We start from the raw sequence: 17,210 nt of genomic DNA, 5'->3' as shown, positions 1-17,210 counted from the left end.
TAAGCTCAGGGCTGTGATGAGGCACAGCTATAGTTCCATGAAAATGGGTCCCCTGTTTGGTTGGTAGGGATAATATATTAGAGAGCGAATCTCTAATTCTCAGACAAGAGGCACGAATCATGATACAAAATCAACTTGATTTCTAAACACCGCCAAATCCATAAATTACTTTTGCGACAAACATTGCTAAAGCATACAAACTTCAAGTCTGCTTGGGAACCCAGAAACCTAGAGAGCTGGCATTCTGTTTAGTGCAAGTGCTTACTGGTCTTTCATGCTGGAGAATGGATGACTTCCCGGGTTCATATTCAAAAATACTCCTTGGCTCAGAACGAAATTTTCTTGTGTCCACTTTTCTATCTGGAGGATCCCAGTCATGCCTAGAAATAAACAACAATTACATAAAAATAATTCTGTATGCTTCAAGCGGTACTAGAAAACCACTTGCTATCTGTTTACAAAGGTTAGCATAGGTTTTTAAAAAGTATCTCAGTATAGAAAGTTAATCTGCAAAAAACACTACATGTATATGTTGTTTTATATAAACGATTTAAGGAAAGCCATTCTTTTATTTCATATTATATTTTCCTCTTTTTTTTTTTTTTATGCATGATCTTGCTGGCTCAGTAACTCACACAGGGGTATACAGAAATGCACGCAGCCAGGACTCTCCTTGGAAACCCTGGGGATGGTGTACAAATCACAGCTGTGTATATTCATGTCAGAGTAAATGGCGGTTATGGTCCATTGAGTTATGTGAGTTTAGCTCATCGCTCTGTGACCTGGCATCCTTGATCCAAAGTGACAAGGAGTAATGTACACGCCATGCTTGATCTTATTTATCCTGCAAGTGGCGTCACAGTTTGGGAAAAGTACAAAAGTGTCACTTGGGCTGCCGTCCACAGAAGCAAGCTGTGTGGCTGCAGAGAGCCTCCTTTGGTGTTACCCTTGAAAAACCGGATTCAGACAGCCACCCTCTTGCATAAGAGACCTTGGAAGCAGCTCTTTTTCCTGAACTAATATCCTTCAAAAGGAGGTCAACAAAGAACTTTGGAAGTAAAGCTTTTCTAGGTAGCCGGAATGAAAGAAGGCTTCTATTAAAACAATGTATACGGAAGCCAGCTACAAAATCTTAAGTGATGATCATATTTCTTAATGAGAAATTTATTTCTACTAAGCATAGGGCAAATAATACATTTAAATTTGAGTTAATTTGGGTTCATTTTTAATAGCAGGGATGCTGTTTTGTGTATAGACAATTATTTCTCAAATTTAGGGTGTCACACTTATAAACATACAGTTTATCATGAGGAGATTAAAGTGAGGACCTCTTCACACGTGATGTGTGTCTGTTTCATAGTATCTTGTATCCTCTATACTCATCAGTTACTCTTAATGGTACAGTGAGATAAATATAGTATTTATGGGATGAATAGGATAGGTGGATGCTTAAGAATTAGTATTAATGTTGAATGATTCTTAAATTGTCCTTAATTGCCAGAATCGCATGGGCTTTAGAAAGAGCTGAGTTTGAATCCTGGCTTGGACATATGAGCTGTGGGAGCTGAGAAATTTACTTTAATTCCTAAGCCACAGTTTCTTCTCTCTAAAATGGGTTTAAAATAGAACATATTGGGTCATTCTCAGAATTAAATGACATAATAGAGGGAAAGTACTTAGCATAGTGAGCTCTCAACAAAGGTTACCTATAAGTAGATTAGTCATCATCTTAATAAAAATTACACAGTGAAAGTGTGTTTATAAATTTTTATTTTTGTGTGAATAGTTCCTATAAAAAATTTAGTGGAGCAATGAAAATTAGTATCATCTTGAAAAGCTGGTAGAAATGAGTCACAAATAGACACTAACTACTGCCTTATATATTATTTATGACTAACCTTGCCTGGTTTCAAAAAGAGACTGTTGTGTACCAGAGGGGAAACTGTAAATCATTAATAGACCTAACATTTCAAATCTGAGGAAAATGAAAATTAACCTCAGAGTTTCTGACATGCAATGTCAAAGGAAGTAAGTGTCAATTAATTCTACTTATTCGTCTTTTTATATACATTTATTGATCAAAAAGACTGTGCTCATGTTACTTCAAACCTAGGGGATTATGAGATTATGAATCAAGATTCTGTTTGCCACAGTCGCACCAGAGGAGGTCAACAGGGCGCATGCGCTCTCGGAGGTTCTGTGCCTAGCATCTCCGTAATGTAAGCACCAAGTCTCCTGCTAGAGTCTCCTGCCAGATGGTCTTACTTCTATACTAAACTGAGGATAAGCTACTTCGGGGGGAAATGTCTTACTTTTCTGTTGAAGATCGATCTCTTGGCCGAAGTGGAGGAGGAGGAGGAGGAACATGTGGGGGAGGGACAGGGGAGGCGGCATCCTTAAAGACATCAGTGCCATTGTCCGAGTGACTTTTGGAGAGGGGTCTGTAGGTCTGGGTCTTTGCCGCAGGATGTGACTGAGCACTGTAGGGTGAGTTGTATAGGCCTGTCGTGAAACACAACACGACAAAACAAAAAGAAGCAGATAACATTTTAAAAGCACATTAAATTACTTACACCCCACAAAATAACAACATTGTTATCAGTAAGCATATCCATGATGCATGCATTGGGGGGTACTTCTTAATCGATTTATGAATATTATTAATTTATTAAGCATGATTAATATATTAATTTGTTATTGATATATTCTGTACACAATGACTGATTACGGTGAATCTTCAACAATCATTTTGAAATTAGTAATAATTCAGACTGGTATTAGGAATCAACTTACAGGTGCTCAAAGGAAAATTTTCTCCTGGGTAATATAAACTAAAAACATAGTTAAGTTTACAAAATAGTTCCCAGAACCATTTCCAAATATCTTCTATTACTTTAAAAGTTCTGACTTACATGTGATCATTGACATGTTAATTGTAATTGAACAAAATATTGAGCAAGTTGTACGTGTGCTGTGTATAAGCCTTAAGCAAGGCTTAAGGACACAAAAATCCCCTTTAAGCTTGTAGTGGATCTGGGGAAATGGGGCACGGATAGAACTGTGATTGAAAATAATTGGGGGATGCCTGGGTGGCTCAGCTGCTTAAGCATCTGCCTTCAGCTCAGGTCATGATCCTAAGGTCCTGGGATTGAGCCCCGCATCAGGCTCCTTGCTCAGCAGGGAGCCTGCTTCTCCCTGTGCCTGTCGCTCCCCCTGCTTGTGCTCTCTCTCTCTCTCCCTCTGTGAAAGAAAGAAAGGAAGGAAGGAAGGAAGGAAGGAAGGAAGGAAGAAAGAAAGAAAGAAAGAAAAAATAATTGGAAACATGATAAAGGGTAAATGAGGAAAATACATATTAAAAATTAAAGATTTTAAAAGATGGTGGATTGGTCAGAGAAGATATTATGGAACCCATGGCACTGGAGTGAGCCTTGGAGGATTGGTTTGGGTGGGTGCGTGGGGGAAGTGGGCAGCAGAGATGGCTTAGGGAAAACAAAACAAAACAAAACACAAAAACAGGCAGGAAGGACGAGACAGAGCACGGTGGGACGCAGGGTTCGTAGAGAGCGAAGAGGCTCGTTCCAATTGTTTTGTCTACCAAAGAAACAGCAAAACCACCTCTAAGCGCTCTGCGAGGTTATATGTAACTACTGTCCAATTTACTAATTACTGAAGGATACAGAATTTCAGTAGCAAAAATCAGTATAAAAATTCTGAATTTCCTGAATCTTTTGAGTCAGGTCAATTTTCATTCATCGACTTCTCCTGAGGGGCCATACACACTGCAGTGACAAATGAAAAGACAATGTCTGGGGATGCCTGGGTGGCTCCCGTGGTTGAGTGTGCAGCTCTTGATTTTGGCTCAGGTCATGATCTCAGGGTCATGGGATGGAACCCTCCATTGGGCTCTCTGCTCAGCAGGGAGTCTGCCTGAGGCTTCTCTCTCTCCCTCTCCCTTTGCCCCTCCTCCAGCTAGTGCCCCCCCCCCAAATAAATAAATGAATCTTTAAAAAGAGAGAGAGAAAAGAAGGAAGAAAGGAAGAAAAGATAATGTCTGCACTTACTGTTTGGCCCAGATTCTACAATCAAACTTCAACTTTACAGCTTGCGAAAAATAAAACAGGGCCCAAATGGAGTCACTTCTGTAGGCTGAGCCCCACGTCACCAAATGGACACTTAATTACAGTTTTGGCTTTGCTAGAAACGGAATCTTAAACCAGATGATCAGGAATTGCCTGACCAGCACCAGGGAGCTCACCTGCCGTGCCCAAAAGGAAAACTAATCTTGCAATCACCTTCCCACTTTTTTTTGTTGTTGTTTGGTTTTTTGGCCTAGTATAGCTTCCTTGTTTGGTTTCCTTCTGCCCTATAAAAGTCTTTCTTTTTGTACAGCTCCCCAGAGCTCCTTTCCATCTGCTAGATTGGATGCTGCCAGATTCGTGAATCGTCAAATCAAGCCACTAATACCTAAAATTTACTTGGCCGAGTTTTTGTTTTGTTTTGTTTTGAACAAACCAAACCCAGGATGTGAGTCCGGAGAAACCGTGGCTAGGAATACAAGTTGAGGGAAACATTTTCCTGGGCTTCCTCTTGTCATCTGGAAGAGGGAGGACCCAAACCCGAGAGGTCTTGCAGTTTGCTAACCTGGTTCTGCCCGGTTTTTCTTCTCTGTTTGTTCTTGGAGACCAGTCAGCAGAATCCCTAACAGTTAAGGGGCTTGAGGGCTGGCCTTTCGGCATCAAGGAGGGGAGAGTCTTGTGCAGTTCTGCAGCTGACAAGGGGTCCCCTAAGGGAGGCGAAGTTGCTGCCGTTGAGGAAGAGGGGAGCAGCCCCATGTCAGGAAAGGAAAACCAGGCTCTGCGACAGTCTCTAGCCTGGGGGTGAATGGCAACAGGAGGCTCTCCATGGGGTCCTCTAATGTGACATTTAGGAGAAAGGGAAATATTCTGGAGGGGTCCTTCACTCCAGCCTGCAACCGAGTCACACGACAACAATGCACTCAAACGCAAGGAGAAACGCCCAGAATTGCGGGGGTATCATCAGGATGGTTGGCAACTCCGCATCAGGAAAGTGGCCCCGCAGAGTGGGATTTAAAAAAAAAAAAAAACCCTTCAATGAATGTTTGCATTTTGGGAGCACAAGCAGGGACAAAGTCACAGAATACTTTGCCGGACTTGTTTTTTGTGAAGTGTGTTTGAACGATCTTACGCAATTGTGACCACGCTTGCTGCTGATAAAAGGAGATCTTTATCTGACTTCATACCCTAGTGACAGCGTGTTCTTTCACGCTGTCCTTCAGACTTGGGTTAAACATTCCTGAGGCCCAGGATAAAATGACAGTGAGAATGAATGAGAGAAAACAGTATTAGTTCTCATTTCCATGAGAAAAGATCGATCCTCGGGTCATGCATGCTTTGAGAAAAGAAAACCAGCAACCTCTTGATTGTACAAACTGAAAACATGCGGCTCAAATGGGTGAAAAAGTGAGTGTGAGTGCTTCCAAGCATTGCCGAGCATATAGCATTCATCGTTCAGCAAGGAAACCCGTCCTACCTGCGTTATATGTATAAGGAGTATTATACATGTCTGTGTCATCATCTAGAAAATGAAACATAAATATTATGGTAATACAGATTCGGTCACCATATCATAACAAGACAGTAGAACTTCAGAGAAACAAACAAACAAAAATCTGGTCGAAAACCAGTGTATTGGGTGCTTGGTGCCTGGGTGGCTCCACCGGTTCAGACTCTGCCTTCGGGGACGCCTGGGTGGCTTAGTGGGTTAAGCCTCTGCCTTCAGCTCAGGTCATGGTCTCTTGGTCCTGGGATCCAGCCCAGTGTCAGGCTTTTTGCTGAGCAGGGAGCCTGCTACCCCCTCTCTCTCTGCCTGACTCTCTGTCTACCTGTGATCTCTCTCTGTCAAACAAATAAATAAATCTTAAAAAAAAAAAAAAAAAAAAAGGACTCTGCCTTCGGCTCAGGTCATGATCTCAGGGTCCGAGTCCCACATCGGGCTCCCTGCTCGATGAGGAGTCTGCTTTTCCCTCTCCCTCTGCTCCTCCCCCCTGCTTGGGAGCTCTCTCGAGCTCTCTCTCTCTCATTCTCTCTCGGTCAAATAAATAAGTAAATAAATCTTAAAAAGAAAGAAAGAAAGAAAGAAAATCAATGTCTTTTGCCTAGTTCATTATGCCATTATAAAAATGTTTCTAATATTGTTTTGTTGCTGGCTTCTGAAGTTTGCCCTGGCTTATCTGTGACCTATTTGCTCCGGCAGCCCTCTCCCCAGCATACAAGGTCAATGCCTTTTCCTCCCTTCTTTAGGCAGCTTTCTCTTCTGAATCGCGCACCTCTGCTCACTCTCTCCAAAAGAAGATGACATGTGTGGACAGAGGAGCAATGAGTCTGTTTATGCACCCACCGGGCCACACAACTCGCTGCAGATGGTGGACAGGGAAGGAGCGAGGGAGCAGAGCGCCAGGCAGCCCTCCAAGGGTCACCTAATGAGAGGCTTCTTGGCAGCTCAGGAGTGAGGCAGGAGCACAGGTGTCTGTGATTGGAGGGTGACAGAAGGAGCAGAGGAAAGAGGGAGGGCCGTGGTGTTGCTAGGCTGTTAAGAGTCTATGCGGACGAGAACTCTACAGGAGTAGACGGAGAACTCCCTCAGCCAGGAGGATCGGATCAGAAAACAGTAACATACATACCTGGCTTGTGCACCATGTGGATTTGCTTAAACATTGTCTTGTACCAGTCCTTTGGTCTGTCAACTGTCTGTAAAAGAGAATGTCCAGGAGTTAAAAAACGGATTCCAAATCTACAGTGTTCCTCAATGTTCTTCTTTCTATACTGTATCTTTTCTCGTAGCAGATCTCTGTTCTGGGATTAAAAATAAAAGGTCTATTTCATGATGGTAGTACCAGTAATGTAGCCAGTTATGGCTGCGACTTGTAAATATGTTACCCCTTGTTCCCATTGAGGCTGAATTGACATATTATATGCTATGGTTTTATTTTTTTTGCAAATCATACTGTGCACAGCACTAGATAGTTGGTATTTGCACACACATATTTATATAAAATTCACAGAATCAAAGTTGTGGTGTTGTAATGGTTTGCTTAACTCCTTTTGGTGATAATTATCATTATCCTTAAAAACCTTTTAGTGAGTGTTCTGTTCAAAGCATTATTTTTAGAATTAACTAGGGAATATTTTTGACTTTCAAACTGTATTCTGATCAGCTTAAGCTTAGAGAAATAAAAATATGCTATAGTTCTGCAGCAAACCTAAAAAAGATGTAGATATTATCTTGAAATTTTTTAAACATGATAATAGAATGTATGTAACATTTACCTAGCTAAATAAATTCCTTGAGAGTAGAAGCTCCTTACACAGCCCAGGATTTGGGCATGATAGAAACTGGGCTATAGTGGAAAGAAGAAGTTAGTGTCAGCTCAACCTAGATTCAAATTTCGCTTCCTTTAATTATTGTTTTATACTTCTTAGCAATATGAATTTGGGCCAGTCAGGTAAGCTTTAGGCCTCATTTTTGTCCCTTCTAAGATGAGATTATATCTACATCAGAGGGTTGTATGGAAATAGAATGAAGCCACATATACAATAAGACCTAGAACAATGCCTAGAATATAGGCTGTGCTCAAGGAACATTACGTATTTAAGGATAAAAGAAAGAATGAATCCAGGTTATTGGATGGAATCCTACCTGATTATACACCTGTGAAAGTAGAGCTCTACCTTTATAATCATAATTAAAGATTTTGCTTAGCAAGATCTTTATCTCAATATATCCAGACATCCTCCAGCAAGAAACTCGATCACTCTGTGTATGGTAATAAATAAACCAGATTTTCCAAGACAATTCTCTTGATATAAAATACTCTGTTAGGACTGCCACAAAAATATTCTTGTAGTTTTTTAGACTGAGCTTTGGTATAGATTTTATATCCTATTTTTTTTCTCAGAAATGTGCTAATTGCATTTTTCATCTGGAAATTGAGGGGGTGCCATATTTACATTCATTTTCGTCTCTAAGAATATATAGTTCTGATAATCGCCATAAATATAGATTAACATTAAGAGCTACTTGACTTTGTTAGGAGTCACCCCCTTATTCATTCAAGTCTCTCTCTTTTTTTTTTTAATATTTGTATTTATATATTTGTCAGAGAGAGAACAAGCAGGCAGAGTGGCAGGCAGAGGCAGAGAAGCAGGCTCCCTGCTGGACAAGGAGCCTGCTGCGGGACTCGATCCCAGGATACCAGATCATGACCTGAGCTGAAGGTAGCAGCTTAACCAACTGAGCCACGCATGCGTCCCAAGGCTCTTTTATACAATGGGAAAAGTGAGGACACTGTTGATTGACTTTATATTGGAGTGGTGGGAGTTGGTGGGAGGGGGGCAGTGTTGAATCAGGTGTCTAGTTAATATTTGCTGGCAGTAGCTAAACATGTATCTTTAAGGGACATGTTCCTAAAAGATCAATTTCTCTTTCATTAAGCTCTATTTCCTTTAGGCATTTAGCACCAGATAATAAGATATCACTTCGTGGACACACGTTTCCCAGCCATACCTGGACACAAGCAATAGCAACAAGGAAATCGAATAAGTAAGTTGTATCACTGTATATGGCAATGCATCTTGACAGACAGGAATTTTTTCCTTCACTTGCTGGAGGGCATGGATCAGGCAGGAGCTCGGTTCTGCCATCTGCTAGCTTTATATGGTGAGCACAGAGATGCCAGGAAGTGCCCAACTGGTTGGCAAAGAATAGGAAACTGGTATAAGGCAATACTAAAACTCTCTGTCCCTTTCTAAAAGAGGCACTCCAAGCATTTGAAGTTTCTTTAATAAATGACGTCATAGACATATTATGGCTAATGCGGAGATGAAGTATATGGAAGTCTACTCACATTTACGGATGTTTACTTTCATATATGTCCTTCAGGGTTATTTTACATGGACAGTTAACTACTAGCAATTCACTATTTGGTTGTTTTCTATAATCTTGGCAGAATCCATCTGCGTTTTACATTGCCACAGCTTACAAAGTATCAGAGCTCTACATTGATGTATCAGGCAGAGACTTCCAAAAAGGGAAAGGACACATATTTTCTACACACGAGTATCCAGTGATTCTATTCTATTTTTGCCCCTCTCGAGCTTTGAAAGGGCTCACACGGTGTTATATTTGAACTAGAAGAAAAGAATCTTGTATTTCACTTAACTAGCCGGCTTTAATTAGACAGCCTCCTGGGACCTGAACCCTAGTGATTTTTGTTGTGGTGAAGAATGGTAGTAAAAGGCTAACACAGACGTCCCAGGTCACATGAGAGAAGGCAGACTGAGGAGCCTTCATTTAAATCACTCAAAGGTACATTTGTTGACTTTTGGCTTTCTAGAGTTTCTAGTTTACTTTACAAAATTCTGTTTCCTTGGTATAGGCTGGCTGTCTAAAATGAGACCATAACATGATACACTGAGACAGCACTGCCTTTGGTGGATACACCGAGCAGAATTCCATGTGTAGCAATTTGAGTCTGATCATCATTACTCTCTACACGGATGAGAAAGAAAAAACAACCTTGGAGATTCTTGGCCTGCTGTGGCTCAGAGATGGCCTGACTCAACATTTATAAACACAGCTATACTTGGGGATGTGCTCAGCAAGGCTGAAAAATAGGGACCAAGAATAAGAGTCTTCACAGACCTGCACCTTCTTGGTAAAGTTTTAAAAGCATAAATAAGAGCACAGCTGTATATAAAAATTCTGGTTCCTTATAAGGAACTTCTGGGCTGCTTATATTTTATTTTCTACTCTTTAGAACAAAAACTAACATCAAAGCTTTAGTACATGTATTTGCTTGTGCATATCTAAACATGCTTTTGATTTGCAAGTAGATAGACAATATAGACTTTTAATACTCCTTGATTTTCACTAACCATCTATGATGTCTGCTTTTTTTTTTCTTTTGAAAACTAACAAGGAAGTCCTTGCTATGTACTAAAATTATGTCTTATGGATAAAAAAATGGTTCAGCTTTTTGTGTTGTTTCTTATATATCATTTATCATGTTAAAGACACACCCAGAGATCTCAGACTGAAATCCTTTCAGACAGAAATCTGTAACAACATAGAACCAGGGATCTAATATGTGTATCTACTGTGACCCGAGGGTCAAGGAAACAAAACCAGGGACACCATTCCTGTCTGACACTGGATCCCTCCATTATTTCGAGAGGAAAAAAAAAAAAAGCCAAATTTAACCATTTTGAGTCAGAAATCTTCAAAGGCAAACAAATGACAAAACGCCATCACCAGAAACATGTAGTCATCATAGTAGTGTTAGTGACCATCCCCAAACTTTTTCTGTTACTTAAATATGACAGTCATCAGTCCTAACGTAGATTTTGTAGGACTTTATAATTAGCCACATTCAGCGTTCCCAGAACATAGCAAGTCTACAACCCCAGCAACTGCCCTACAGACTGACTTTCTGGCTTTCGGTTCTAATACAGATGCTTGGGCTCATCAGATTTTTTAACTCTTAGAACGTGTAACTCCCACATGAGAGAGGCAATCTTACCACTGCTTTTTTCCTGATCCCTTTCCCATTCTTTTCCTCTAGCCACGATTGTCTTTGGCCCCCCAGGATCTGCATTCCAGGGAAGCAGCTCTTGGCAACCGACCCCTCCCCAACCCGAGCCCCCAGGTAGGTGGGTGGTGCAGGTGCTTCCATTCAGCCTGCGCCCACTTCTCGCACAGCCCCCCGATTCACCTGCAGGCGTGCGGCCGCTCTCATCCTGGCTCCCAGAGTCTTCCTTCTGTGGCTAGCACAAACCTTCTCTGCAAGGAGACTGGTCAGCAAGCCGCCTCAGCTGCTGCTGAGCTTTGCCAGAAGGGGCTGCCCTGACACACTGAGTAGTGCTTTGGCAGAGTTTAAAGACTTAAAAAAAAAAAAAAAAAAAGAAAAGAAAAAAATCCAAACACTTTCACTTATCATCCCCGAGGGCTCGCAGCAGGCGCAGCTGAGGAGGGACACTCAGATGTGTATTTTTCTTCAGTTTTTCCTTTCCATGACATTAACTCCCTTCACTCCAATCATCTCACCTCCCAATGCCCAATTCACAGCTCCCGATCTCCGATGGGAACACACAGCCCTTTCAAGAAACAAATCGCTGGTTTATTTGCAATGCACGTGGGAATTCAATGCAGCCAAAGAATTCACATTTTCTCGTTCCTTCTCTTTTCTCTCTATCGCCCTAACACTCCTTGGAAAAAGGTAAAACAAAACACAACATTCTTTTTGCGGGGGTGTGGGGGGAGTTCCCACGATCACAATTTTCATGATTTTCTATCAAAATGCAAAAACAGATTGTGTGATCAGCTTCCATCGATGAGATCTTTTTCTCTTTCTCAGCCACACACAGCATAATAGTCACAAGCACTCAGAGGGCCCAGAGGGCCACCCTCATTACATAAGAACAGGGGAATGCACCAAGCCGTGGACAGTCCATCCTTTGTAGCCTCCGTGCCCAGCCCCGCAACAACGTGCACCCGGGCATTTCCTACCGTTCTAATTGCTGTGGGGATTCCGGATTCATCCACGGGCCCGATCCCCGGGTAGTGTGGGGCTTTGATGACCGTCACCCTCTTCTCCTCCTCCGAGGACCTGTACAGTGGGATGGAGCTGCCCATGGTGCCGTCCAGGGACTGCGCGTGCTGGGGATACGACTCTGCGGAGTCTGCGGAGACAGTGTGGGGAGACACAATGTATCGCTCGCACGACGAATCAGGACTTGATGGTGCCTCTTGTGCATTGACGGCAACTGTAACACAGAACCTGTCGCCATCACTGTCTCTTTGAACCCGTTTCCCTTACATGCGAGCTGTCTGTTGCCTGCCTGCAGGTAGGTACCCCAGCTCAACAACAAGGTCCTCGTCGAAGGGGGAAGGGGAGAATAGGACTTGCTGGAAGACCATGCGACTGTGGAGCGGCCATTGTGCTAAGAAAGCACCTGCATGACGTCGTCTTATCCTTCTGCTCTGTTGGGGGGAGGGGTCCGCTTTATAGATGAGGAGGCAGAAACTGAGACGTTCATACTATTTTTGTGAAACTGCTGACCGCTGGTACTTAAAAGTGCTGAAATGTCCTGAGAATAAGAGACAGGACTGTCGAGTATACAGCAGCAATTTCGTAAAAATAAAAACAAAAATCACATTAAGAAATCTTCACCTCCGATCCTATTCTTAGATGTGAAAGCTTATGGATTAAATAAATGATTTAAATGACTGGTATTGGTGTTTAGCTAACTAGTCACGATGACCATAATATCTTTGCTTTTACTTTAAAATACCAAAACCCACTTCTTGCCCCTAGTTGAAAAATTGTCCTAAGCCTATAAATTAGAAGCGGTTTCTCCTGTTCCTAACTTCATGCCATGTTTATTAACTTTTCATATATTTTCCTAAGAAACAGAGAGGACTTTAAGTCTATAAAGTCCACTTACTTTTAGTTCACAGATATGCCTGAAGATCAACATCATTACCATTCCTTCTGTACAATTGATAATATGACTTCTTGCTTCTTTATAATAAGCTTCCAAATTTTGGTGAGCAAGAATGATTCTTGACATAGCTTGTCTAATACAAGACTCAGAAAGGTTTCTTTTTATGTGGATGTGGAAAAGTTCTAATGTTTCAGAGTAGCATTAATCGATTCTCTCTCTCTCTCTCTCCCTCTCAAAAGATATGACTGTGCTTTTGTAACAAATTTATACAAAACTCCATAAGTAAGATTTTTAAAAGATTTAACTCATCATTTTAAGGCTAAGTCCAGCGAGGATGCCTATAAGCTAAAATCTATGATAACATTTATAACTGCTGTCACTCTTACTACGGACGGCTATGTTCAGTTGAATTGCAACAGAAAAGCATTTTCGATCCATTTCTGATGAAGAATAGCCTTCACCTGCCATTGTACGTAAAACCAGTGCCTTTTCCAAGCCACTCCAAATTAAGACATATGTGGTCTTTGACTCTGATTTCCCACTTAATTCCCAAAAGGATTTGAGTTGGGAACTTTGAAGATGGTATTTCAAATAAACAACAAATACTTTTTGAGCACCTCATTTGTGCAAAATCCTAGCCCCAGCAAACAGTATTAACTCTGTCTTCACACACAGTTCACAAGCTAATACAAGTTTAGCCTATTATTTATTTCATTTGTCTTTCATAGGTCCACTCACTCTCATTTTTGTCATCTTTTTGCCCTCAACTCAATATAAAGTTTCTCTAAGGCAGGATAGATTTCTACACTCTCCTCAGGACCTAACTCAGCACTGGGAGATGGGTATCTGTTCCAGTGTGTTTATAGAGGGAATTTCTTTCCATGTAGTATGGTTTGTATGTGAGTCTGCCCATTGATACATTCTAATATCAAAGCCTATCTGCATTCGAGTATTTATATATTTTGTTTCTTGTGGTGAAAGGGACAAAGTTGTGTTTTTAAAGACAGGTAATGAGGACAGAGAGTCAAACGGATAATAATTATTTGGGAGAACATCAGGGCCTAGAATAACTTGTAATTTTACTATAGATCTGTGATAATGCATAGCTCTGTAAAAAAAAAAAAAAAAATCTACGTATAAGAGATTCCCATCATAATCCTGCACCAGGGACTGATGGTTTAAGGGAAACATCCAGGCACAAGGGCATTCTACTTCCTTACACTTTAAAAGAACATCATTCTAAGATTTACAGATGATCCCCAGGAGCAGTATTAGAGAAGGCACAGGTATATTTAGATTTTTCTTTAATGAGTCTCAGGGCTCCACGTAAGTGCTACAGAGGTTTTGTGGACCACAGAAGCTGAGATCTGCAGTGGTCCTGAGTAAGCCGATGGCATCCCGTCTTTCAGCAAACAGTGCTGGGGAGGATGAAGGTCTGCTGTTGTTAATGAAGAAATGGGAGTGAAAGCCCTGTGTTCGACTTTCTTTCTGTCGTTGGTTGGTGGTGCCCAGAGCATTGGTCCTGTCCTGATTTCCTGAGAGGTGTGTAGCTGGCTCACTTGCACACCTTCCTCCTGCCTGGATCATTTGCCAATCTGAAGCTTTCTCAGTGGATTGGTGCTCGTTATGCCTCTGAAGCATTTCATGAGTGATTGGTGATTTGCTCTTGATCTTGGAATGTTTGTTGTGTGATTTGTGTGATTGTGTTGATTTTGGTGGTGGTTTGATTTGTAGTGATTTGTGTTGGGTGGTTTTTTGTTTGGGTTTAATGTTTTTAAAAACTAAGAAATACTTCTGTTATTTTCTAAATAGTTCTAATATATTTTGCCACATAAAAATGTTTGTCATTATATGGTACCAGTTCTTATCCAGGAGGCTTCAAAGAGGTCCCAAGCCCCATGAAATTACAGACTTTCAACTTTTTTTTACGAACAAATACAAATTTTTTTTTTCCTGGAGGACAGCTCTCATTCATCGAATTCTAAATTTTTCGAAGGATTAAGAACTCTCTAAAAAATTCAGGGATCATTATTGAAAGGAACGCCTGTCCCTGATTGATGGTCTTCTGGTCTCAGCTCAAGGAGCCGTTACTCTGTGAGGCAGTGGTTTACTGTTTACTGTTTGGTGAGGCAGCCTGTCCCCTTTTTAGACTATTTTAATTATTCAACAATTCTCTACAAATCCCAACACCATTTTCAGCAATGAAAGCTTTTTCACAAAAGAACAGGCTATCTTGAACATGGAGGGGATTTCCCATCCGTGGACATGTGCTACGCAAATGTTCTGGTCGTGTGAACTCTCCTGCCTAACTGGCCCCCTTTTTCTTTCTACCCCAAACCCCGAACACTTAATAGCCTCAGAGGGAGAAGCAGCCATCGTCTTGGGATCCCTGGATGCCTATGTCCTCTGGTGTTGAATCCTCTGCTCTTGATTCCTCCCCTAGGAGAGGGTCATTAAATAGTGGATTGTTGAATATCTCTTGCTCCTTTTTAGAAAAGTTGCTCTGGTATCTTCCCGTGTGGTTTGTACTTGTTGTGTTGAAGTTGTCATGGAAATCAGGGCTATCAAGTGACTCACCCAGTGAGCGGCCATGCTGCATGATAATGCTTGAATTGAGCGAGCCTGGGAGAGAGTAAGCTGAAGGGGAAAACGGCCTTTGATAGTAACTCATTGGATTCACAGCACCTCCAGAGTTTCCATTCACTGTTATCTGGCTCTGAGAAAAGAGCAAAGACATCCTGTTATAGCACCCAGTCCGCTGTTAACACCATCGCTTTAGACGACAATAAGAGACTTCACTCTTACGACAGTAGTCAGCTGTCAAACTTTATTTACTTAGAAAACTGATGTCTAGAGACTTTTTCAATGTCCTCTCTATCTTCCTTTATTTCTGAAATCACTGTCTTATGTGTCAGAGGGCACAGGAGGTAAGTAGGAAGAACAGAAGCAGCTGGCCAGTGGGCGTGCCCCTCTACCAACAAGAGATGCTAAAAGCATCTGTGGGAGTCAATATAAAATAAAATAGGGGGTGAATTGGCTTTTGTGGTCCTGATGAGTGGTCAGAACATTGTTAATTCTGCTCTGCGTGAGGGATTTTAAAGGAATCTTCTTGGACAGGAAGAAGGGCACTGGTTCTCAGACTTAGGGCTATCCTCTAGTGAATGGGTGTTTCTAGGCAAAGGGATAACATAAGGAACACAACTGTTTGGGCTTATGTCTCATGAAGCAATCTATTCTAGAAGAATCAAGCTTTTCTGCTAAGCCACTGGCTTCTCCCTGTTCCAAACTCATTTAGCACTTGATAGGCCTCTTTTTGGATTCTTAATAACTTATTATTTTGATTGCTTTAATCTCTGAGGATTCTATATCTCCTGGGATATCTCAAGATACTTGTCGGAGAGTCATATATATGCTTCTATGCATTCAACCTCGGCTAATAACATCGTAGACATTCAATAGATATATATTGTGTTTGAATTGGATCAACCAAGTTCAGAAGTTGAGCTCACCCCTGTTAAGGATGCCTGTCTATCCATAACACAGCACATGGCATGGTGGAGATCACATAACGCATGCGAATGAGCCGAAACATTAGTGAGAGCGTTTGGTTAAAATACCTTATGGCTGAATACACACAGACACACTTATGCCCCTAGGTAAAAAACACCATTTGTGAACTTTTTCTACTTATTTTAAAACAGTTTCAACTTCTAAAATACAGGCCTGAAATGGAGGTAGTCAATTAATTGCATATTTCCATGATTTTTCACTTTAAAGCAGATCTTTTGAAAGGACCAAGAGTTGATCTAATTTCACTGTTTCGTAGACGTACCACATCCACAATCAGCATTCCATTGTAATGATGGTGCTTACTGATTGCGTACTTCTCTAAGCTGTTCCAGAAACCACTCTCTTGTCAGAAGCCACCATGTCTTATAGGTCTGCTCCCTGAAGAGCCCTGGACATTCAAACGACGGGAGGCCCTGACCTACCCCAAACGCTTCAGAGCTGTCTGTAATTTTGATGGATTACTTGAGAATATTTTTGCCACCTTGCCTGAATCAGTTTGGTTGTTTTGTAAACGTAATCCCAATCCTATTGTTATAAGGTGTTACAGCGAGTGTTAAAAGCAGGAGAATTCTTGTGAAAAACCATCGTGTTACTTTGTTACTAAACATAGGAAAATTGCCTTGAATCCTGTTTTGATATTGTCAGTAACATTGATTATGGGTTAAAAAAAAATAATAAATCCTGCAAATAGACTTGGGTTTTCATTCATTAAACCAGGTAGGAGTTTGCTGATGAAATAATACCTTTAGAATTTTAGAAAATACTTTATTGTTAGACTGAAATAATTACTAGGAAAATCATCTCTTGGAGAACGGAGGTACAATTTCAATTGTAACTCGAAACCAAGTTCAGTTACAGTTAGCTTTGATTGTGCCCACAAGACTATATGTATGCATTTCAGGCTCCTGAAGAGTCTTAAAAATACCAGATTGAATCGGTTAGTATACAAATTAATATAATATCACTATTCTGTATTTTTGGTCTAAGGCCCTACTGTTCTTTGAAGATTTAAAAGTGAAGAACTATTGAAAACACAGGGAAAGATGAGGAGAGCCCAGCCTGCTGAGCTCCTGGCTGTAGTGACTGGTGGGGTGTGTCCTGGAAAGGGAGTTTTTAAGT

At 41.2% G+C, this 17,210-nt stretch overlaps 1 protein-coding gene across 18 annotated transcripts in view; it reads right to left on the bottom strand.

Moving 5' to 3' along the window:
• SORBS2 (sorbin and SH3 domain containing 2) overlaps positions 1-17,210 on the bottom strand; it is a 209,601-nt gene that overhangs the window by 54,651 nt on the left and 137,740 nt on the right. For 16 of the 18 annotated variants that reach the window (XM_059156079.1, XM_059156085.1, XM_059156078.1 and 13 more), the window contains 6 exons: positions 15,099-15,237; positions 11,584-11,756; positions 6,701-6,767; positions 5,551-5,595; positions 2,313-2,502; positions 266-380 (listed from right to left, as the gene is read on the bottom strand). In XM_059156079.1, the coding sequence (XP_059012062.1) occupies positions 266-380; positions 2,313-2,502; positions 5,551-5,595; positions 6,701-6,767; positions 11,584-11,756; positions 15,099-15,237 (729 nt within the window). The remainder of the gene's footprint in view (positions 1-265; positions 381-2,312; positions 2,503-5,550; positions 5,596-6,700; positions 6,768-11,583; positions 11,757-15,098; positions 15,238-17,210) is intronic. The other 2 variants (XM_059156095.1, XM_059156094.1) reach the window with 1 other exon arrangement.

The sequence above is a fragment of the Mustela lutreola genome, chromosome 18, assembly GCF_030435805.1.
Source record: "Mustela lutreola isolate mMusLut2 chromosome 18, mMusLut2.pri, whole genome shotgun sequence".
Taxonomy (NCBI): domain Eukaryota; kingdom Metazoa; phylum Chordata; class Mammalia; order Carnivora; family Mustelidae; genus Mustela; species Mustela lutreola.
The sequence above is the reverse complement of the archived record's forward strand: the minus strand, read 5'-3'. Positions and strand labels throughout refer to the sequence as shown.